The following is a 23663-nucleotide window of genomic DNA, read 5'->3' as shown; positions in this document are numbered from 1 at the left end:
ACCGGTCAGTTGCAGTTCGGTGCCTGCTAATGCAGGGGAGTAACTCCTTCACTCCAAGGGAGATTCTTCTGTTGTCTTAAGTGCACTACAGGTCCTGCACGGAGCCTCTATGGAGCAAAGGCACAAACTAAGCTTCGGATGGAAAGGGGGACAAAGTCGAGCCCAGTCGAGGTCTAGCAAAGTCCAAGGTGTCCTGACGGTCGATGGTCAGGGGTTTCTTCTTGTAGAATCTTGTCCACGTAAAATCTAAAGTCTTACAGCCTGGTAAGCCCTTTTGTACCCACGGGAGAGGGTTGGACAGATTATGTGGACCCTACTTGGGGAGGGGCAGGACAGGGGGGTGGCTACACCCATTTCCTTTGTCCAGTTTTGCGCCAGAGCATGAGCCAATGGCTCCAAGAACTGGTTTGAACTGGACTATGCAGAGGGACACCAAATGTGCCCCAGGTGCAGACTTTCAGGCACTCTGAGTGCACCCACCCATCCCCAATACACTAAATCCTGTCTGGGAGGCGGTCACACCTCCCTGTGACAGGATGCCTATTGTGCTGCCTTCCTCTGCTCAAGCTTGGCTCAGTAGCAAGAGGGCAGACATGTGTCTCTGGTCGGCAGCATCCATTTTGTGCTGTCTGGTTCAAGAAGGCTGGCACCAGATAGACCTGTGACCCCACAAAGCTTGCTTCTGAAGAGTGGAATCATACCTCCCACACCAGTTACTAGTGTGGAGGTATGATTCCAAGGTGTTTGATACCAAACACGATATGTTTCTATGCAGCCGTTTTCGAGATAGCAGTTACCGCTTGGTTATAATGCCTTCTACCTATATGTCCTGCTGAGTCACAGACAACCCGGGAGAATGGTCTCTGAAGGCTGCAGAGGGGCGCTGCTCATGCAGGGGCACAGTCTCACATAAAACCCAGCACCATGCCTTCAGGATTGTTAAGGCCTGCTATAGGGGTGACTTATAAGTTTTAAGTGTAGTGACCATTAGATATAGTGAACCTATATCTAAAGTAAGTGGTGCAGTAGCAGACCTAGAGTTCCATCTTGTATTGCCTCTCAGGGGTGGCATAATACATGCTTCAACCCATGGGAGGCCTCTGGCGTACAAATGCCCTGGGTACCGTATACTAGGGACTGATAAGGGTACCTCAGTATCCAATCTGGATTATACCAAAGTATTTGTATGTCCATTTAAGGGAGAAAGCAGATGGACTCGGGTTCTGATTAGCAGGATCCCAGTCAGACTAGTCAAAAACCAGCAAAACACCAGGCAAAAAGTGGGGGTAACCATGCAGTCAGATCCTACCTTCCTAAATACGTAGCATCCTTAATGCTTTATTTGTGGACCTAAGCAATCTAGTGGGTTGGTAGTGAAGGAGTCTAGAATGTAAATAGATGGGTAATGAGTATGTTCTGACACAGTACATACGTGACTGGGGGCGGCTAGTGCAATCTGAAATGGAGGAAGGCCTTTTTTTTCATCTTCTACCTTACCATTGTAATAAGTTGCCCTTACATATTTGTTTCCGTCAGTTTGACTGTTTTTAAAAAGTTGTTAAATCTGGCTATTTTAACCATGTGACCTCATTTCTGATTTGCCTGCTATCGTCACTCTCTGTATTCCATTTATTGCACCAAGAAACTCTTGTTGGAGTGAGCTGTCTGCAATATATTAAATGCTGCCAACAGTGCCTGAAAAAGGGCACTTTTATGAGTCGTCAAATACTTGCTCAACCATTCATGTCCCAGTACGCTGGCAATGTGCCCCTTAGAACAGGTTTATGACCATAACATTACACTAAACTACTGTCATTATCCATGTGAGAAAATTTGAGTGTAAATTTTGTGAATACAAAACTTGATTTTACACTCTTAATGGAAGTATTTGTGCTCCTAAGGTCAACTTGGCTGCACCAAAGTCTTTAAGAACTGGGCTTTAAGAGTAGATGTAGTCCTGTTTTGGGAACATTTCAGCGTTTAGAAGGCTACCAGATGTAGGACTGTGCTTCTGTGGGATTTAGTAGAAACACTTATGAATGAATGATTGGTGGGAAATCTTGAAGCCACAACATTTATATCAACGTGGCATCACATGTGAGGCTAAAAATATTAAAACATTTCTTGGAATGCAACCCAGCTTAATTACCAGTGGCCAAGATTAATTCAAGCATTCCATCAATCCCATTTTGTCACGTCACATTTTCTGTTCTCTCAGTTTCACTGACTGCTGCGGGTATGCTCACATGTAAATCAGTGCTAGCTGTGAGGGGGTCAAGGCTGCTTTGCAACGGCTTGGTCCCTGTCTGTACTGGCAGAGTTCAGCTAAACGAATGATGGACTGGAAATCAGCCTGACGTAAATACCAGCGGCTGAGTTTAATAAAAAAATTCCACCCATCTCTCTTTTTTAGCTAATCTCTTGTAATATGTGACTTTAGTAATTCTGTTTTTTCTTAAATGTCTTGTGCAACTTGCCCTTCAATGACAGGCCAAGTTGCACTGACTTGTGTCAGTGAAGGTGAGGCATCCTTTTCACCTTAAAATCCCTTGGCCACACTTGCCTGCTTCTGTCCATTGAGACCATTGTAACCACAACACTTGCACAGCGACATTCAATAGAAGCACCCACTCAGAACTGAACCTAACATTTCATTTGGCTCATTAATTCTGCACCAACCTTTCCCCTCTTATGTCCTTGAGCAAGAGCCTGAAAGGCCTTTACTAGGTAATAAGACCTGACTGAAATGCACATCTTAAATGCATTATAATCATGGATCGACTAGATTATCAGCCAAATCATTGGCAGTTGTATGCAGATAACTCGTGACCAAGTGACTTATCCTCTGTCCTGGTGAGCTAGATGGGGAACAGCTGATGTGAGACTAAGCCTGTTGGTGAAGGGTGTTTTAATTTTTAGAGAAAATGCACACGAAATACTACTTGACCCTTTTGTAGGAATGACTGTCATTAAACTTGCATAGGATCTGGCCCTGAACACACTACGTGATACAGTAGTGGTATTGAAGATTCAGTGCCGCAAAGCCCAAAGAAGTCCAGTTGGTGTAGATAAGCGATCAGGAGCAGTGCAAGATGCATTGTGAGAATTCTTAAGTCTATAGAATGTGGCTGCTTTCATCCATTCTTATTCAGTGACCCCATTGTTCCCATGTGACAGCTGATCTAGCGACCTTAACGTTCCCAATCAGCATGACAAAGCCACGTGGACTACTGAGAAACCTTCGGGACATGCTTAAATACCAAACATAATCTCACCATTTGGCGAGGTTTACCTTTGAGTACTGTTGGTGGAGGTCAGACATCCAAAAGGAAATCTGAAAGATGAGTGGAATGAAGAATAGACGGTGCAGAGTCTGCATGAAAAAGAATGAGGGTCATTTAAAGATATTAGTTTAATAGAGGAGGTGAAGGAATAACCACAGAGGTGTGTATCCCTGGTAAGAGGTTATGATCTATTGTCAGGAGAAGGGCTACTGTAAAATAAGAAAGTTACGGGAGGTTAGTAAATGGACGGAAGAAGTAAAATCAGTCTATAGGCGAATTTCATAAAGTCCTGGTATAGAAATAGTTGTGTGCTGTGAGAGGAAGGATACAACTAGAAATACACACTTTCAATATGTTTTATGAGCGGCATGCTAAGAAATCTGGATAATAATTTAAAGATACGATTTGTGAACAGTTAAAGTTAGCCACAAAGTGCTAAAGAGATTGCGTAGGCACTTGAGATGACATTGATCGATTTATCTCATAATGGCAGTGCTGGTTGTCCGGTTTCATCCTTGGAGCAGTGTTCAATCTGACCTCCTGCTGTCCGGTTGATGTTTCTGCTCTGGCACAGTAACCAGAATGCCTCCACCTGATGCCTTCTATCCTGAGTGGTGTAAGCGTCAGTATTTCATTTTGGGATTTCCTTGGTTTTCTGTTATTTTTCTCATTGGCTGTTTGTTTGAGTGTTTGGCTGTGACCGCTCCAATTGAAGTGCCTGCAGGGCTTATACATGAAGTTTTATTAAGGGATCGGTTTCCTTTGCTCCTCCAGGCCTGCTATGGGATCCTGAAAGTTCCTGAAGGCAGCTGGCTGTGTCGCACATGTGTCCTTGGGCTTCATCCAGAGTGTATCTTGTGTCCGAAGAGCGGCGGAGCCATGAAAGCCACCAGGACGGGGACAAAGTGGGCCCATGTGAGCTGTGCTCTGTGGATACCAGAGGTAATACAAAAGTGAACTTTTTGTGCAATTGTAGAATCATCAACAAATGTACATTTTCCCAATGAGTTGTCCGCTGAACCAGCTGTGAGAGTAGTATAGCTCCGTGAATCTGTTTCGTATTAGTCACTGTTGCATCAACTTTTTTTTTTTGCATACATTTTTATTGGCATTTAAATAAATTATTTTCACATTAGTATATTGTTTGTGAAGCAAACAAAAACCCCCACTCCTAACCCAACGTGCTCTACGATAACAATCAGAAAGGATAATATGCTGAACAAATGAAATGGCCTTATGCAAGAGCTGGTTCGTACAAATGCCCCCACACTATCACACACAGATGTAGTGCCTACTAAGCGCAGTCCCCCTCCTCCCCCCCTCCCATCATCCAGCTTCTTGCCCACCCACCCTCTTGTGTACTTCACAGCTCAAGGAGCAGGGCATCTGGGGACACCAGAAGTTCGGCATTGTTGCATTCCAACTTGCCAAATAAAGTGAACTAATGTCCAACCAAGTTTTCCAGGGAAAGGTTTTCTTGATTATCAGTGTTGAGTGCTATAAAAGTGATATTTGCAGTTCAACCATTGCATTTTATGACCTTTTGCTTAGTTTTCTAGCATTTCATGATGACATGTAGACCCTGTTGTTGTAGTAAGAGTTTACAGGGTTTGTTGAAAACCTTTACATTATTTTGTCCCTTACATGGGGTAAACAGTGTGTCTGTAATCCACCAAGTACTCTGGGCTACTCCAATGGGTACTAAATCCATTTGAAAATACTGTGGCTTTGTTTCTGGATAGTCTGTGCAAAGGTGAATATTGCTTTGGACTTTCACCATGAAAGAGATTGCTGCATGAAAAAAATGGGCTACCTTAAAGAAATGGTGCAGATTGTTTCTTGTGGTTTTTTTAAGTTGAAATGCTGAAGCAAGAACCACATTTTTACATACTGTACATCTCTTTAGTTGGAATTGTTGGTCAGAGCCATTTCATTGAGCTGGAAGTAGGCAACCCATGTCCAGTAGAGGCATATGAGTGTAACCATTTCAGGGGGGTGGTGAGTGTTGTCTTCTGCAATTTGCATTGCAGGTTCCTCATGCTTGAAAGTGGGTTTAGTCCCTTTTTCGGCAGGGGGTGGTCGTGATGGCGCTTGGCTAAGAGATGAATTCCTTTTTGAACATAGTTGTTTTCAGGGGTACCCTGAAGGTCACTAGGCAGTGAAAGACCCACATGTGCAGGCTCAGATTTAAAGAACTGTACACCATTTACTTTAGTGGTATTATTGTGTGTTTCTCCTGAATTTCTGTCTTACATTGCGTTATCGCAAGTTGCAGCCTCGGTTGTAGAGGGTAGGCACTGCAAAGGCGTGCTCTATTCTCCTAAATTAAGTGAATTCGTTGTAAGCTGCACATTGACTAACATTTACTCAAGTTAAGAGCAGCTTCAATATGCAACCACCAGATCCTACTTTATATAATAACATTTTGTGTTGTGTACAACATTTATTTTAGTTGAGATTAGCAAAGCCAGGTTAGGTAGATATTTGGAGCCTTTGCCCCCAAAGACGAAGGTACCATGTATGGTATATGATACCTTTAAATTGATTTTTTCTTCCACTGAAATCCGTGGGGTTCTTTAAGGGCTAAACTGGATGTAGACTGTTCTTAGATTTCCACAGATCATCAATTCTTGACTTTGCATCCTCTGTAGCTTTTGCAGGTTCTTGATTTGTGGTCTTACGTACTGTGTTCTATTAATCGAACCAGTTAGAACTAACAAATGTTAGATTTCTGTGTGGTGATCCATTTTTAGCATACCTCTGCTAAGCATTCTGAGCTAGTAGTTTATACTATTTATTACAACTGTAATCTGTGAGGTTGAAATATTTAAGAGACAAACCAGTCACCAAAATGTTTTCCTTCACTAGCGTTGCCACTATTTTTAGTTCATTGGACCAGTTGAATAGTTCTCCTATATCCTCTTGCACTATAATAGCCACTCTTATGGATTTTGTACTTCACGCCCATGGACTTGTGTATTTTTCAATGTTCTTCCAAAACCTGTGCTTTTATCTTTTGCGTTAGCTGATTTGTGATGAGCCATTCACTGGCTCCTTTATTTGTCAGTTTAGTTTTCCAGCCAGGCCCAATGTTTTTATACCTGTAGACAAGATCAAATTTAGGATGTTAGCAGAGAATGAAATATAAAAATGGAGGGGTGTGCTAATAAGCACTAGAAGATGTGGAGCCCATGATATTGTAGTTCTCTATTCACCGTATATGAAGTACCTATGCGGTATTTCTGTAAAATGTTACCCTTGAGATTATGCTGATGTATTTCTGTGGAATGCTGAGCCTTGTTGTTCTTTCTGTCTTGTTTTATGTATTTTAAAACAATAAAGAGATGTATTAAAACCATTTAGGATGTTGCCATCTGTTTGAGTTTGCATGTCGATTAATTTAGTAAACCTTACGGTCCCAGTTTGTCAGTCTCATCAGATGCCATCTTTGTAGTTTTGCTAGTCCTCTCTGATATTTTGGACTGGGGATTGATGAGAAGAGCAAGGAGTGCTATATATTCCAAGAGGTCTATGTGTTTCATCCTGGTTTGCTGTAGACCTTAGCCAAGCTAAAGAACAAATGTATATTTGCTGAGCAGAATCTGATCATGTGGAGCATGCGGTGCCTTCAGTTTCCCTGCATGAGATGTGCTTGTATTGATCACTTCTACCTCGCTACCCCTCCTGGCTCTGTCATCTATTTGGAAGTCTTGTGGCAGAAGCTTTTCAAAGACTGAGGGCCCATTGACCTAAAACTTAAATCTTTGTTGTACTATTTTGTGACTGTGCATTTTGAATTTCAAAATTGTCCTTCATTGCCAAGTGAGCATTGATCTGTCAGATATTAAGGTAACCGGGAAAGTGTGTGGGATGCAATTTGATGAGAAGTGATCTGTAAGTGTGTTGGTTGCCAACTTATCCAGTCTCTACTGGATGGCCACCTTACTGCCCTTCATGGGTTGCGGACAGCTCTAAGGCTGATTCGCCATTTGGATGTTTGCTGTTTACAAACATTTGCTCTGGAGCTCCTAGTTGATTCATGAATATCCAGTGGACGTCCTTTTTTTTTTTTTTTTTTTTTTTTTTTTTTTTTAACCCCCTTGCGTTAGTCTTATTGGCTATGGAAATATTTGGCACAGCATTTTGACTTAACCTTGGTTGAAGTGTGGCCAGAGGGCAGCCTCTATAGAATTAATGCAAAAACAGGGAAGACATGGCTTGGCAGTTCAGGCTGGACTGTTCCCATGAGGCACAGGGTCAAGACTGATTTGCATATGGCCATGTCTGAACTGAGGTGGCGTGGTGAGCAAAATAACAATGGATTAAACCCAGATCTTTGACTGGGGGTGAATGTTTTGCCAATGTGCAACATTCCGTCCATCATCTTGTGTGTTTTGCTGTTCGCCCTATGTGGGAAGGGTATGCCCAGATGTGGGTCCCGTGCTCACTACGCCACAGGAGTCAAGTTATCCAGGCTGAAGAGGGGTGAAACCCCAAAACCGGTCCTAGGATGCTTGATTCCGGTCCAGGGAAGATATGGCTTGACAGTTCGGGCTGGACTGTTCCCATGAGGCACAGGGTCAAGACTGATTTGCATATGGCCATGTCTGAACTGGGGTGGCGTGGTGAGGAAAATAATGATGGATTAAACCCAGATCTGTGACTGGGGGTGAATGTTTTGCCAATGTGCAACATTCCGTCCATCATCTTGTGTGTTTTATAGAATTAAGGCATTGATCATGAGTGACACCCGACTGAATTCTGGCACGTAAGTCTTTCATATCAGGCTTCCGTAGCTATCTCATATTGAAAGCCACGTACTGTTGTGTGCAATCGCCTTACTTCTGCTTTATGATAGTTATGCATATTCTGAGGCGCTCAACTTAACAGCTGTTGCTCTACCTAGGATGCATTACACAGTAATGTTCAGATGTCTTCAAGAAGTAGTAAGGGCTACCCCTTAGCTGCAGGCAATCAGAGCTTCAGGTCTCCAAGTAACAATTGGTTTTTAAAGAATTGTGGTTACACTTCAACAAGTCACCAAATACTACAAATACTGAAGCTTTCTAAGCGAAATAACATACTTTCTTCAATCATTTACTTTTGGTTGCCCGGGGCCTGGTGTTTTGTTGCTTAGGAACTCCCGCTTTACTTTTGAGTTAAGGTATTTGATAGTTGTTTTTTAAAGCATTAAAGCAACATTTAGAGTGCTGTTTATCATTATGAATATAGTTTTTGGGGGGCTATTCGAACAATTTACTGCTACCTTCTGGTCACTGGACTTAAATATACTTTTTCTTGCATTGTATCAGTTAAGTTCCAAGTTTACCACCTTTGAAGGAAAGGACATACTGTTTACCTCTGCCTGATGTGGTAATGTCTGCAGTTTATATTTACAGTTGTATTTTAATTGATTCCAATGGCACTTTGTCCTTCCCTCACAGGTTAGCATTGCTTGTCCAGAAAGGATGGAGCCAATCACAAAAGTGTCCCACATCCCGGCAAGTCGATGGGCGTTAGTTTGCAGTTTGTGTAAGATAAAGACTGGTGCTTGCATTCAGGTAGGTTCTCAGCTGGGAACAATTTGTGAATAATGGTAGACCGTTAAACTCCACTCAGTGCAACCCAAATTGGACCCGAGAGGATCTGTCAGTTAGATTTTTAGCCAGTTTACTCTCTTGACGAGACAGAGACATAGTGGATATAATCTAAATGGTGACAAAATTCACCAGCTCTTTTCTGATCTTTTCCCATACTGAGAAAAGTTGGACATGTACTCCTGACCAGGGCCGAAATAAAGCTCATTCCATGGTTTGGAAAAAGTGGTGGTGGGAGTCAGGATGGGGGCGGGTCAAGGTGAAATTGAAAACGCTCAACAGGTTTTTGCATGAGCAAAATTTACCCATGCATGTTTGCTCATGCTAAAATGCAATTCACAAATATTTTCTAGGAGTAAAATTTCCTGGCCTACATCTGTCAGGTATGGTGAATTCATGAAAGCTGTACATCTGCACTAATGCAAGGGCTTATACCATGGGTGCACTTTTGTGACTTTAAGAATTGGGCCCCAAATTAGGTCTTCAGTTAACCAAGACTCTTTGTTTTTATTTAAGTTCTGTCTCTCTCTATCTGTGCATTGGCTTCACTGTGAGTGACAGCATTCTGCTCTTTCACAAGGAGCATATCGGCACACAAAGCATTTTATTCAGTGACAGACTACTGTAGCAATGTTTGCTTTTGGAGACCAAAAAATATTATTGCTTTTTGCCAATGTTTGTTTTAATGGTCAGGACTTGGCTGCTCCCACAACGATAACGTTTTGCAAAAACCATTTCAAAACAAAACGCGTATTGACAAAACCAAAAGGCTGACCACCAATGTCAAACCTATTGGCTTTGCCAATGATTGTTTATTTTAATGTTTCCCATGATTTTGTTGAAACTGGTTGCACTGATTAACTATTATGAATATTTTTCCTTTTTTGGAGGGGGGAATACTAGCATGCATCAACACATTTTAGTAGGTGATGCTTCAAAGAAAACGGTACCTAAAATGTTACATTAGTTTAGCAAAACATTAGTTTAGCTACATCCCTCTCTTAGTTAAAGTGTTGGAGAAATGTTTACAACAGCAACTAAGTCAACACGTCAACAACTTCCACAACTTCCACCTACTTGATGACTTCCAATCTGGATTCAGACCCGGGCACAGCACCGAAACGACCATGCTCCACATCGTTGACTATGCCGTCCAAGCCCTTGACCAAGGGAAAACCTGCCTCCTAATCCTCCTAGATCTATCCTCGGCCTTTGACGCGGTCAACCATGTAAAACTACTCGAACGCCTCAAACTCCGGATGGGATTGAATGGCTCCGTTCTAGAATGGTTTAGGTTCTTCCTCCAAAGCCGATCACAGAGATTCCTAATCCATGGCAACCTATCGGCTCCCTCTCTGGTCATGGTTGGAGTCCCTCAAGGATCAACCCAGTCCCCTACCCTCTTCAACCTTTACCTTGAACCTCTTGCCGAAGTTCTACGCACAGCAAATATCTCCTACCATATGTACGCTGACAACACTCAGATCTACATCAAAACCTCATCCCTCGAGGCGATTGAGGCCCTGAAAGTGACTGTCCAATGGCTCGCCACCAATCAACTCAAACTCAACGCAAAGAAAACAGAATTTCTCCTAATTTCCCCCCCCCCAAAAACCAATCCCGAGATGCAGACATGGATTAAGGCTTATCACAGCCTTAGATTACCCACCGACCATCGTGGACTCGGCCAAATCTCTGGGAATTACCCTGGACAACAATTTGAACATGCATGACCACATAAACGCGATGGCCAAATGAGCCAGATTCCACCTGAGCTACCTTAGGAAACTGAAACCCTTCCTCGACACTGCAGATCTAAAAATGGCAGTCCAAACACTTGTCATCTCCTGACTGGAATATGGCTGCTCTATCCTCTCGGGTTTACCTAAGATCTCCCTGACACCTTTAAAAGCCTGCCTTAACACTGCCGCCAGACTTCTCACCAGCTCAAGAAAATTCAACCACATTTCTCCACACCTGAAAGCTTTGAACTGGCTTCCTCTTGAAGCTAGAATACAGCTTAAACTGGCCTGCATCACACACAAGGCCTTATACTTCAACTCCCTTGCGTATCTTGCCCAGAAACATGTGGTATCCGGAGGAACCAGAAACTTCCGAATCGCCAGAGACCTCCTGCTGCAACCTGCACGCTTCCGGAAATAAATAACGTACAATCGGGCTTTCTCTGGCCCCGCTCCAAGAATATGGAACTCTCTCCCACCCGCCATCAGAAGAATCCCTTCTCTGGCACGCTTCAAAAAGGAGGCCAAAACCTTCTTTATGGGTAAATTCCTTGGTTAAATGTTGCCTCCAACCAGCACAGAGACCCTGATCAACTCCCAACTAGCGCCTCCCCTCCGATTACCTAGTCACCTCTCCTAGAAACCTGGGGACTTGTCTCGAGTAACTATAAAATGCAAACTGTACATACGTGTCCTCTATCCTTTATATATCCTGCACCCTGGCCTCTTTACCTTTTGTATATTATTCTGATTCCAAGCCTATTGTACATTTCTTTGATTCCTGTAAAGCGTTCTGATACCCTAACGGGTGAAGTTCGCTCTCTATAAAACACAAAAATAAATAAAATAATTAAAAAACGTTTTTTTCCTAGTTGCATTTTTTGTGAACATTTAATTTGAAAGCAAAGACTCCTCAATCTTGCTTTCAAGCTTCTGCAAATATTTGCATCTAATCCAAGCATTCTGAGAGCATTATACGTAGCCACATATTGTCATACTGGGACCACTGTCAGCAGTGCAGTATGAGCTTACAACATTTCCTTAGAGCGCTTCCCCTAATATTTAAGGCATTGCATTAATTAACCATAAATACAAGTTCCAACAGCGTTAACATATGGACACAAGTATTACCATAACTGCAGACAATGCCCTTCCCTTTTTTTTTTTTTTTTAACAAACTTTATTGATGACTTTAGCAAATTTGAAATGTATCAGTCAGTCTACAGTGACAGTCTTTTACTTTTGTATGGATAACATTACACATATGGCTTATAGTGGCTATGTGCGGAACAATGCCCTTCCCTTATCCATAATGTGGTGCTGTAAACTGGTAGTCAAAGGGTTTGTGCTGCAGAGGTTGGGCCTACTTGTCTCAAAGACAAAATAAACATGAAAACTTGTTGGCCTTGACCTCAAACAATATGTCCTTGGAGTCGGGCTATAGGATTTCCACACCCCTGGCTCTGACATTTTACCTTGACATGTCCTGTTTGTGTCTGTAAATATGCCATTAATCACCTCCATGTCCTTTCTGCATACTTCGGTGGCTGGATACCATATTTGGACAGATGATTGTTTAGTTCACACTGAGCTCCATTGTGTGCTTAAGGTATTTGGACAGTATAGCAATGATTGCTTTTAATGGTTCATTCTAAGCACTACAGTGCTCAGCTTGCTTGGCCAGCAGGAGAGAAGGCGGTGATGAGGGAGGTAAATACGTGGAAAACAATTCAAGTTTGATAATGACTAAGGCTCCCAGGTTTCCGTTTTTACTGATTTTTACAGCTAAATACAGACCGAAAACAGCGTATTTCCTGTGTGCATTCAATTTTAAAAGTGGAAAAATACGTAAAATTATGCTTCTTGTGGGTGACTTTCCACGCTGTCTTTCATGCTTTCTAGGACATCAACTGAGCAGATACACAGAATGGGAAGTTAAAAAAACAGGTTCAGATTTCCCTGAATACAGGCATGTGTTAGCATATATTTGTATTATAATTCTGATATTTACCTGTGGGTGTAAGGTTTGACTATATTTGGCTGCTTAGTTTGCTAAAACGTGACAGGCAGCAAAGTATGAGTGCATGTTTATCAGTTAAATGAATGTGGAAATATACTGTGTTATGACTCTATTTATCCTCAACACAAATATGGATAAATACCAATAAGATGGTCAATAAATAAATAAATATGGATGAATACAAACGAAAATGTAAAAAATAAAAATACCATAAAACCGGGAGCCTTAATTATTAGCTTATGATACACATGGGATAAATGTGTAATGGCAATAGGAGGACCTTTCACGCACTTTGAAATAGTTCTGCTTTCTAATATATTCAGAGCAAGATGCTCATTATTGAGGAGAATGGCACCCAAGAGAGAACTCAGAATTGCATTGGCTTACAATATTAATTGCTGTCCAGTTTATTTTATTCTAAATTGTGGACTTATTGTGAACAATAAAATGTACAGTTCATTGATGCATGAGAAAGAGTATTAGGAATAAACTCTGATTCTGACAAGGTCTCTGTCTGCCCCTCTCCACAGTGCTCCGTGAAAAGCTGCATCACTCCTTTTCACGTCACTTGTGCCTTTGAGCACAGCCTGGAGATGAAGACTGTTCTGGATGAGGGCGACGAGGTAAAGTTTAAGTCCTACTGCCTGAAACATAGCCAGAATAAGCAGGGCTCGCTGCCAGAGCCTGAGCAGACTAGTAAGAGCCCTATTGACCAGAAGCAGTCGGAGAGCGAGAAAACCAGCCTGCGTGCCCAGAAACTCCGGGAGCTGGAGGAGGAGTTCTACACACTGGTGAAAGTCGATGAAGTGGCGACTGAGTTAGGACTACCATGGCTCGTTGTGGACTTCATTTTCAAATACTGGAAATTAAAAAGGAAGAGCAATTTCAATAAGCCATTGCTGCCTCCCAAGGAGGACGAAGAAAATGGCCTGACGCAGCCAAAAGAAGACAGCATCCACACACGCATGAGGATGTTTATGCATCTCAGGCAAGATCTAGAGAGGGTGAGTTTTGACATACTAAACACTTTTGATGGTCAATGAGCAAACCATGCAGTTTGGCAAAAACTGCAACATTATATATTTTAGCTGTCACTTGTCACACCGCATACAAAGATTTAAGCATACACATCAGATATCCGTTACTAAAGTTGGTGGCTTTTTCTACTTACTGGTATATCTAAAACCTTAATTGCTTTCCTTGTCAATGTTGTGGTCTGCAAAGTCCTTTTTGCAGTGAAATTGTTTCCACTAAAGTTATGTAGATTTGGTTTCAGAAAGGAATTCAAGCGCTCGCCCTACAAGGTGAAGCCATCTTTCTTGCTGCTTGAGTTAGTCTGCTAAGAAAGGAAGAACAGCTTCCTCAAATCATATTAAATTACTATTTATTTAGAGTTAGTGTGAACATGTGTTTTGTCTTCATTACAGGTCAGAAATCTGTGCTACATGGTGAGCAGGAGAGAGAAGCTGAAGTTATCTCATAGCAAAATTCACGAACAGATCTTCAATTTACAAGTCCAGCTTGTTAATCAGGAAATGGCAACAGGTATTGTATATGTAACTATGCGCTACCATTTTTCTTTAGCTTAGTCTGCGCTTTGTCGTCTGCCATAGCAATTAGGTTCTCCATCATTTTGCCTAGACTCCCTTTTTGTCTCGCTCTCATAGTCGATCATTGTATGAATTTAGGTACACAGACTGAGATAAAAAGCAAAATGCCCCTAATACCAAGTATCTCTAACAGGGCATCATTATTTGACTTATTAACTTTTTGTCTCCCTTATTCTCCAAACATATGCATGAAAAGTCTGCCTTCATGGTTTTTGACTGACAGCTGTCAGTGTAAAATCAGCCACAAAAGTGAAGCTTTCCATGATTCACTAGCATCCATAGATGATACTTACGCAAGAGCCTTACAAATTAGGGTCATGGTATACCATCTCCGAGTACTTTAGGATTACCTTTTTAGCACGTTTTGTAATAACATAACTAAAGCTAGACCTCCAACCACCTTGGACACCGAGACCACCTTGCTTTGACTTGGCAGAGAAACATGAGTCAACCAGTTGCCATTACGTTGGATTCTTGTGTGAGGATTTCCGGAGTTCTGTATTCCATGTAAGGATTCTAGTCACTGAAGATTGGGGAGAAAATTGTAATGTTGGTAGTTACTGCCTGTCAGAAATTGGCTGTATATATGTGTGCTGTCTGTGATTAAATCCATCCCATTTTACCCAAGTGGCTTTAGGATAGTCTCTGCACACTACAAAATAATGGGGCTCCATGAAAAGTTAGTAGTTGAGTTTACTTCAGTGGAAAAATAGGCAATGATGATTCACTAAATTGAAGTACAAATGACATCTGGAAATCTGAGATATGTTTTATCTTGGTGGGCGTAGCCTACCTTTGGGTGTTAATCTACTTTGAAATTGTGAGACACCCCATGTGTGTTTGCCAGCAAGACCATTTGCAACTCGCTGATTACGGTGCTGTGATCTAGTTCCCATACCTTGTGCACAAGTACAGCATTAACCCTCTTAATCCAAGTCCCATCTTGTTTGAGGTGAACTGGAAACGAGGGAGCAGCATGCATAACACAAAAAAGATTACTTTTTGAATTAAAGGAGTTGTAAAAAAGATGTTCAGAATTACTTTTCTCAAATTCCTTGTACTTCTTTTTGGGATCCTTTTTTCAGCTTTCTTTTTTAGCCTCACTACAACCCATAGAGTTTGTTCTCAAAATACTGCTGGTTTGTACTTCACCGTTCAGAAAAAATATGCTCCCCATGGCTAGTTGAAGCATACTGTTAATTTCACCACTTGGCATAAATATACTGCCAGATTTAAACACTGAAGGAGCGGAGAGTCTTGACTTCTGTAAGTTTTTTTAAAATTTCCATTATAATGACACTACCAAGCTTGCATATATCCCACCAAATGCCCCACAGATGCTTCAGCGAGTCGTGGGACATCGCACCTCTTTCTGCTTGTTCCTGAAAGCTGAAGATGGTGTACTTAGCACAGCAAGTCGTTACAACGACTTGCTGTAGGGGGCGCGCTCGACTTAGGAATAGTATTATTTACTATTCCTACTCCAGTTTGTGCAGCAGCAGGGAAGGTGTTGGATTGTAAATCCAACACCACCGTGCCCCCTACAGCAAGTTGTTGTAACGACTTGCGATATAATGGTTTGCGTTGTAACAACGTGGTCTTTGTAACAACCGCGTTGTAATGGCACGCGATCTAAAGCATGCGTTTTAAACGCTGCTATCAGATCATTGGAGGTCCAAATTGCTCTCATAGTCCTAATTCAACACCGGTAGTCTAATGGCGCTAAACCAAAAGCCAATGTGTTAGTTGGGATACCAAACTTCAAGTCAGCTCTTTTGCTGGTCTGAGCATTGTTACATGTTATGCGACATATAAATGTTGTGTAAATGTTGTGTATATGTTGCGATATGTAAAAGTGTTTTTTATGTTATCTTATTCGCTCATTTGTGTGATAAAGGTATGTTTATATGTTGTATTCTTAAGTGTTACAGCTTGATATCTGGCACTGTGGCTCTGTGTTTGTTTCTTCCATCCAGGTCATCATGGACATTTATTTTCTAGCTCACGTGCTCTAATAGATCAGTACCCATTGCGTACACACTTTCTTGTTTTCCTCCTTTGTTTCATAGAGGATTTATTTACAGAATGGTTTACCTAGCAGCAACTAGCAGTTGAATGGCCACTTAAAATGTCCTTTTTGCCCCATATATTTTTTATGGTTCAATTAGTTGCAAGACATTCTCAGTCTGCTCCTCCCCTTCTATTGTCCATTTGTTGACATGGAGAGAAATGCTCCACCTTCACAAATGTGGGTCAGGCACAGCTGCATTACAGTTTTTCCACGACTATTAATTCTGATAACTAGTCTAAAATGTTTAGTTTTTTACCATTTGTCTAGCGTGAACTTGCATGTGGCTCTGAACAATAAATGTATATTTAGTATTGTTGATTGCAAATATTTTACTTAGATTATTAAAACATTGTTTCTTTTGTCTTTCTCAGGCCATCCTCTGTCCAGTGCTTTGGAGAAAACTCTTTTCTATCCACCTCCACGCATCACTCTGAAGTTAAAAATGCCAAAAGTCACTTTGGGTAACTCTAAATTAAATGCCCGGACAAAATTGGATAGTACCTTTTCTGTGGAGAAAAATAGTCGCAGCCCCACGCGCAGTAAAAAAGGTCCTCAACCTATGGAGTCCGTAGAGTTGAAGAAGAAATCCTATTCCAGACATTCAGGTGATAAGAAGAGTAATGGAGTAATGAGAGAGACTAGACTTGCCAAAAAGGAGGTGCACAATTCAGGACCTACAGAATCCTCGAAGTTTCACGTGCGTCAGACATTGGGGAAACCATTAGCCCTCCAAGCTGTACTACATGGACAATCTTCCAATGGCAATGGGAAAGTTCATCATGAGAATTTGAGATTTAACAAGTGCAACGGAGCTGTAGGCCGAGCGGGAGACATTGTGCAAAGAAACCGTGCCAGCCAGACCTCTTATGAGCAAGAATCTGTTCTCACTTCTCACTCTGCTAGTCGGAGCAGCTTCCAGAAATCCACTATGGAGCATTTCAGTCGGTCCTTCAAAGAGGCAACTAACAGTTTGGTGAGGACCACAGAAGACCTCAGGAGCTCTGAAAAGTCACATAGGAGGTTGACAACTAAAGATCAGGTATGGAGTAAACAGACAGACTATCCTGCAGCAGTTGCTTCCTACCAGGACAATGACGGGTACTGTCCCGACATAGAACTAAGTGACTCTGAAGCAGAAAGCGATGAGAACAGAGAACATAACCAGCTAAGGAGAAATGTTTCTGGCCGGGAAAGCCCAATGAAAGACTTCGGCAGAAATTGTCGCAGCAAAGGCAAAACAAACTTACCATCTCATAGCTCATTGCAAAGGTGATACGAACTCTAAATATTGACAATTGTCATATATTTCCAATATGTTAGTGTAGGCACGGAAGGGTACCTCAAATGCCCATAGTCTAGGCAAACAGTGCAGTGATATTAGAATAAAATTGGAGTTTACAAATGTGGATTATCAATCAAGCCCTTAAAGTAGCCTTCAGGAATAGCTTGTACTTGATGTGTTTCTCTTTCAAGGCTGTGGCTCGCTGCAGCATCGAGTGATTCATATAAAAGTGGATGGTATAACTCCTGGTTGCATTTTTCTTAAGATAAATTGAAAATTGGTGGGCCCTAGCCTTTGTGGTTAGGAAAAAAATGCTGGTTCTTCATGAGCCATGGAAAGTATTTTATATACATTTATGTTTCAATTTGGTGAAAGAGACCGTATAATCCTTTGGTGTTTCCACTGGTGTGACTGAGTGTTCCTGTAAGGCTGTTACGTGGAAATTCAAACAATTACATCCCTGTTTACACATTGTGAATTTTGAGATGGATGCTAAACTTCCTGTTCTCGCATCTTACCCGACACGTTTTCTGATCCTGCACAAGATTGCCATACATTATTCCTCCTCCCCAAACCTGGATGCAGCTTCTGGTGCTACAGTTGTGGGTGCTCTGTACATATGGGCTTGGGCTGTGGGGTTCATTTGTATAAACCTTTATCCATCAAACAAGTACAAATGTCTAGCTCTCAAAAAATGTTTGCTGGAGTAGATGCACTTACATTGAAGTGTCTCCTACGCTAAAATAGCTGCAATCACAGAGGAGCGGTGCCTGCTTTCGCGGGATTGGTAAAGTGGGAAAATCAGTGGAATTTGCTTTGTTTTTTCTAATCTTATTGGCTCTCCCAAGCTCATTTTGGTTGTTAGTGTGTGGTGATGTCCCTGCACTTTGAGTACATTTCTTTTTTAATTCATTGCAGGATACGTATCGACTTTGGCGTTCAAAGCCATTTCTGAAACTAAGAACACTTGTGCTGATAACTTTAAATGCTGAAACAAACTGAGTAGTGTTCAACCTCAGGGCTGTTCTAATGATAACGTATTTATGCACGACCGCAAATACAGACGACCGCAAAGCAATATGTTAAGCGATATAGAGCTGCACCCCTACACAGGCTTTTCTTACCCAGAGAAATGTGGTGCTGTAGGAAACGTTTCTCAAATCCATTGGGTTAGTGAGTAAGGTTTTGTCAAATTAAATGTTTCCACCCTAGTTGCTCTCTTTGATTAGTGAAAGAAATTGGAGAGGTGACCTGGTGCTAATCCTTGTTATTACAATGAAAAAGTGCTAGCTCTGTATTGTGCACTGATACTCTAACTTCAAGCCGGACCAGTGTCGGTTGGTGCTGCCATGACACTTGTAGACTGTCGTTGGGAATCTAACACTAAAGGCCCGAGTAGGGTTTGGGAATTGTACTTCTACAAATTAACATTTGAAATTCATCTATATTGGTGAGTAAACTAAGAAGAACTTTAGTATGATGAACACAGGGACTGTGGGCCCCTGTCTTTCCACCCAAGATGAATCCCGACAATCATTTAGGCAACTTGAGATTTCTACATTCTTTAAATTTGTGCTGGATTTATTCACTTACAGGCGTACAGTGGAAATCTAAAGCTGTCCCATTTTCAAAAGGTCAGTATTCTGACTGGTAACATTTTTTGGTAATTGTAAGGCCTTATCTGCGCCTAGCACTTGTTTGTGAAAGGATTGTCCATCACCTGGGCATTATCCATTGGGACAAAGAAAGGCAGCTCTCTCACTTGCACTGTAACAACAACTAACTTTTCTTTCCTTCGTTTCTGTTTTGTATTGTTTTAATCACGTGCTAAGCGTGTAAAAACACTGAGCTAACACACTGACCCTCTCTCTAAGTCGAAAGAGGCACTAACTTAGTTATGCTGCTGTACTCTATCATGCAAGGCAAGCAAAGAAAGATACTAAATATTTTGGTGCTTTAGCAAAAAACAGTTTGCCAATTATTGCTAAGAGTGTTTCTGTCTTGGGCAATATTTTTGATATTCTTAAAATGAATTTACTATGTAAATGAAGGATCTCTTTTAGTTGGGTATCAGAAGTATTGTCCCTGCCTGCCACAAAAAGTGCATATGCTAGTTTTACTGTACTTGTTTGGTTGTTAAATGTTGTTGAAAGTATTACCTCTTAACCTTTTGTAAAACCTTTTTTTGTGTTATGCATTTTGTTTTATATATAAATATATATATATATAAATATATATATATTCAATTTTCCAGAATGGACTCTGCCTTTTTAAGATGTCCTCCTTTTTACAAGTACTTTTTTCATTAAATTATGACTGCTAAAATAATTCTATTTTGTTGTGGTTCTCTTTATTCAGACTTTGGCCCGATTTACTTTTTCAGATTGACTTGGTTTCTAAAAAGATTGCAATCAAGTTACTTAGCAGCCATATTGCGATTTAGGCAATCTAATAAGTGGTTTAGCTGTTGCACAGTACATCCACTTTATTTAGCCCCAAAATGAAGGACATCGTTAAGTGGTGCAGTGGCCATAAAAGTGGCATTTGCAAGAACTGCATTCCTAAAGTCCAGTCTGGATATGACATGTGAATATACAGCTGTTAGTTGCTGGTCAGGTGAGATGAGATGGTAGATATAATTCAAAATGTGAGTTTGAAAATTGGCAGAGGGTGAGCAGGAGATTGTTAGTCCACGATGGCGGGTCAAGTTTTTTCTTTTTCTTGATAGAAGTTAATATGAAGAAAAATGTGGTTCTCTGTCCATTATTGTTCCCTTACTTTTAGAGCAACAATGCAAATAAGTACTGATCTGAATTATCGGTCTCAGTCGATACAAATAAATTTTGCTACAGGGGAAGACAGATTATAGGAAAGAAAAGTATGTGATATCATTGAAATGAAGAGTTATCAGCAGTACTGGGTGAAATCGCAAAAGACATTGAAGCGGGCAGCGAGAGGCACTATCCGAGGGAGGGAAGGAGCATATTGGGACGAAAGAGATTGGCAAGCGATAGAAATTGTGTGACAAAAGACAATAAAATGAAACTCACTGATCTAGAAATAGAAGGAGGGTGAGAGTATTTGGAGAAAATTAGAAGAGATGATGTACTAGCTGTAATGTCCACAAGGCCTTCTTTAAAGACTAGAGCAACACAACCTGGACCAAGAACCCTATCAAAGACTCCCCAAGGGCATGACCTTTTTAGACAAAGCCTACCCTACCAAGTTTTCTAAGTTTAATCCTGGTCAAGGGGCAACTAAATTTAAAGATTTTCAACTCCATGGGTTTAGGATGTATGAGGCACTGCACTTGCTCAAAGCCACTGTTAGTCGTTAACCCAACCAACATTTCTTTCAAAGTTTCATATTGTTTTCCAATGGGGAGCAACAGAAAAACTATTTAAAACCGATGTTTTTCTGCATTATAATTGTTGAGACTGATCTTAAAAAAAATGTTTTGTACAGTATACTTTGTTTATAAACACATTGAATTTACGTGTGATAATTGTGCATAAAACAAATGGGTAAAATTAAAATTGTGAAAGATCATATTTTTCTGGTAAATAGTTTTTCTGTTGCTCCCAATTGGAAAACAATGTTTATACTTTAAATTGAAGAACTGGTATGTTATTATGTGCTGACCCCAAACCAACCTGTAATGCCAAATGTATCAATCTTGCAGCCTCTCCTCATCCCTTCAACGCAAAGTCCATCCTGTTTCTCTTGAATGTGCAGACATTTCTCCCAAAAAGGAAGCATGCATTAATATCTCTGATGCTGTGAAACCAAACGGCTGACCCGGAAACCATAAACCACAACAGTCACTATCTGATCCTTTTACATAGAGAAGTCATTCAAAATATTAAGTAAATCGCTGTCCTTACACATAGATCAGGCCAACCTATTCAGTGGCTTTGTTCATTCTCTGTGTGGAACTGGAGACCACTCTTATTGCCTGTCCAAGAAGAACTGTTCATATTGACCTGGCACTTTGACCCTCCACCCCCCCACCCTTTGACCTCCCTGCAGCATTCCTCCCTCCCCACCTGTACGCCACCCCAATTTATTCACATTCTTTTCTCCAACAAGGCATGCCATGTTAAATTAGTGGTCTATCCTTCTACCTCTTCCAATGTCTTCTACAGTTGATGAGGTTGATGACATGCTGGAAAAATCAAAAAAGACACCGATATTGTGTCCAAGGCACCCTGCAGACTCCATCTACCAAGGGTAATATCACAAGCAGCAGTGCAGAGGGAGATCCAAGGCCACCTCTCCTAACCAGCCTCAATCATATTCGAGGCGGCAGCAGACCTATTATAAAGATGATAGAGGCTATACACAGAGATCATTCAGGTACAATAATTCTAACAAAAGCATTGGTAGGGGAGCTTCTGGCAAAGGAGCCTCTACATCCAAGCACTGACATGCCCTGCATCCCCCTTATCACAAAACACCGGTTGGGGGAGACTATACGATTTCCTTCCTCAGTAGGAGGAAATCACCTCAAACGGATGGGTCCTCACAATAATGGAGCACTATTATGGCCTAGAACTCCTCTCAACCCTACCAAACATCCCACTGCGTAAACACACCGTAACACCTCTACATTCTTACCAAAGGTACTCCTCCTCAAAGGGACCATAGAACCTAGTGCCTCGTGCCCTATGGTAATTATAACTCGTGCCCTCGCCATGCACAGTTTTCTCATGTATAATTTCATTGCAAATGTTGCAGTTATATTATCAGTTATGTCCTAGTATCAAGAGTGATGTAATATGTGGGGTAATTAGCAGTGCATGGTGAGGGTGCAAGTTATAGTTAGTTTGGGGTATGAGTCATGGTTACTTGAGATAACTATAGCTGGTGAATTTCTGTGATTTTCAGAGTTGAAAAATGTTATGCTGTTACTGAACATTTAGCCTAACTACAATGTTTCACTGAATTTCTAGGTTTAAAAAAAAAAAGTGAAGTAATAATTTACTATCATACGTAAATCCAACCGTGTGGGAGTTTGGCAGCAGGGTAATATTAAAGAACACAGTTTGAACAAGAGAGTCCAAGGGAGGATTTTAAAGACCACTAAAAGATTATCTCCCCAATGAGCTAACAACAAAACACAGAAATCCTAGGGTCTACAAACTGCCACTGGGTGATATTAGACCTATGTGGTAGAAAGCCTAACTTAAAGGAAGATAAAGCACTACATGTATAAGGGCAGATCCCTCACTCACCAGAGGTGACATGCTTCATCATAGGGACTCTCCTCCCAAGGGAAAAACCTAGTTCCCTTGGGGGCTACAACCCCCTCACTGAGAGGGAGGAGCTCAGGGATGTTTTTTGTTGGTGTTAAAGGACTAACTACGTCCACATATGATGAGCCAAAAAGTGTGAGCAAGGATGCAGCGCAAAAATAAGATAAATGTGAAGAATAGTGCAAGGTTAAAACTGGCTAGGAGGCACCAAAACCAACTTTAATTAAGAGGTGCCCACTGTCAGGGTTAAAAGGCAGTGCACCTGCAGTATGGATTTAGAACTGCTATGGTGTAGGTTTTAGGTGGTCGACATGTTTCAGCCCACGAAGACCAAAGATGGATCGGGCTTTCGTCAGGACCTTTCAAACGCTGCTGCAATATCAAAAAGTGAGTAAACCATAACAAAAAAGGATATCAGGCCAATGCGATATCATCAGCCTGTGGTTGAACCTGCATGTACCTGGAACAAACAAGAATTGCCACATGTCAGGAGAAAATGAAGTATCTCAAAATAATATCAAAAGTTAGCTCGAACACGAGATCTGCATATACATGAATGGAGGAGAGAGTTGCCTTACCCGCATTAGCTGGGCACAGGGTCTCACCTCTCACCTGGCAACCGCTCAGGAGGGCTGCACCGCTCTAGAAAAAATATACCGAAATATATCTTTAAAAAAATGATGTGATGCAGAAAGAGTAAAAAAAATCTCAAAAAAAGATCGTGTATAAGTCAAATGCTTGACAAATCGATCTTAATGGGAACCATCAGTATGGGGAGCCATAGGTGATATGAAGAAGTGGG

The 23663-nt window shown here is 41.3% G+C and overlaps 1 protein-coding gene across 2 annotated transcripts in view; it reads left to right on the top strand.

Moving 5' to 3' along the window:
- Window positions 1-19934, top strand: part of JADE3 (jade family PHD finger 3) — a 195724-nt gene extending 175790 nt beyond the window's left edge. For both annotated transcript variants that reach the window (XM_085622853.1, XM_085622854.1), the window contains exons 7-11: window positions 4059-4226; window positions 8729-8845; window positions 13174-13647; window positions 14071-14188; window positions 16696-19934. In XM_085622853.1, the coding sequence (XP_085478979.1) occupies window positions 4059-4226; window positions 8729-8845; window positions 13174-13647; window positions 14071-14188; window positions 16696-17597 (1779 nt within the window). In that variant the 3' untranslated portion in view covers window positions 17598-19934. The remainder of the gene's footprint in view (window positions 1-4058; window positions 4227-8728; window positions 8846-13173; window positions 13648-14070; window positions 14189-16695) is intronic.
- The last annotated feature ends 3729 nt before the right edge of the window (window positions 19935-23663 follow it).

Source organism: Triturus cristatus, chromosome 8, assembly GCF_964204655.1.
Source record: "Triturus cristatus chromosome 8, aTriCri1.1, whole genome shotgun sequence".
Lineage (NCBI taxonomy): Eukaryota > Metazoa > Chordata > Amphibia > Caudata > Salamandridae > Triturus > Triturus cristatus.
The sequence above is the reverse complement of the archived record's forward strand: the minus strand, read 5'-3'. Positions and strand labels throughout refer to the sequence as shown.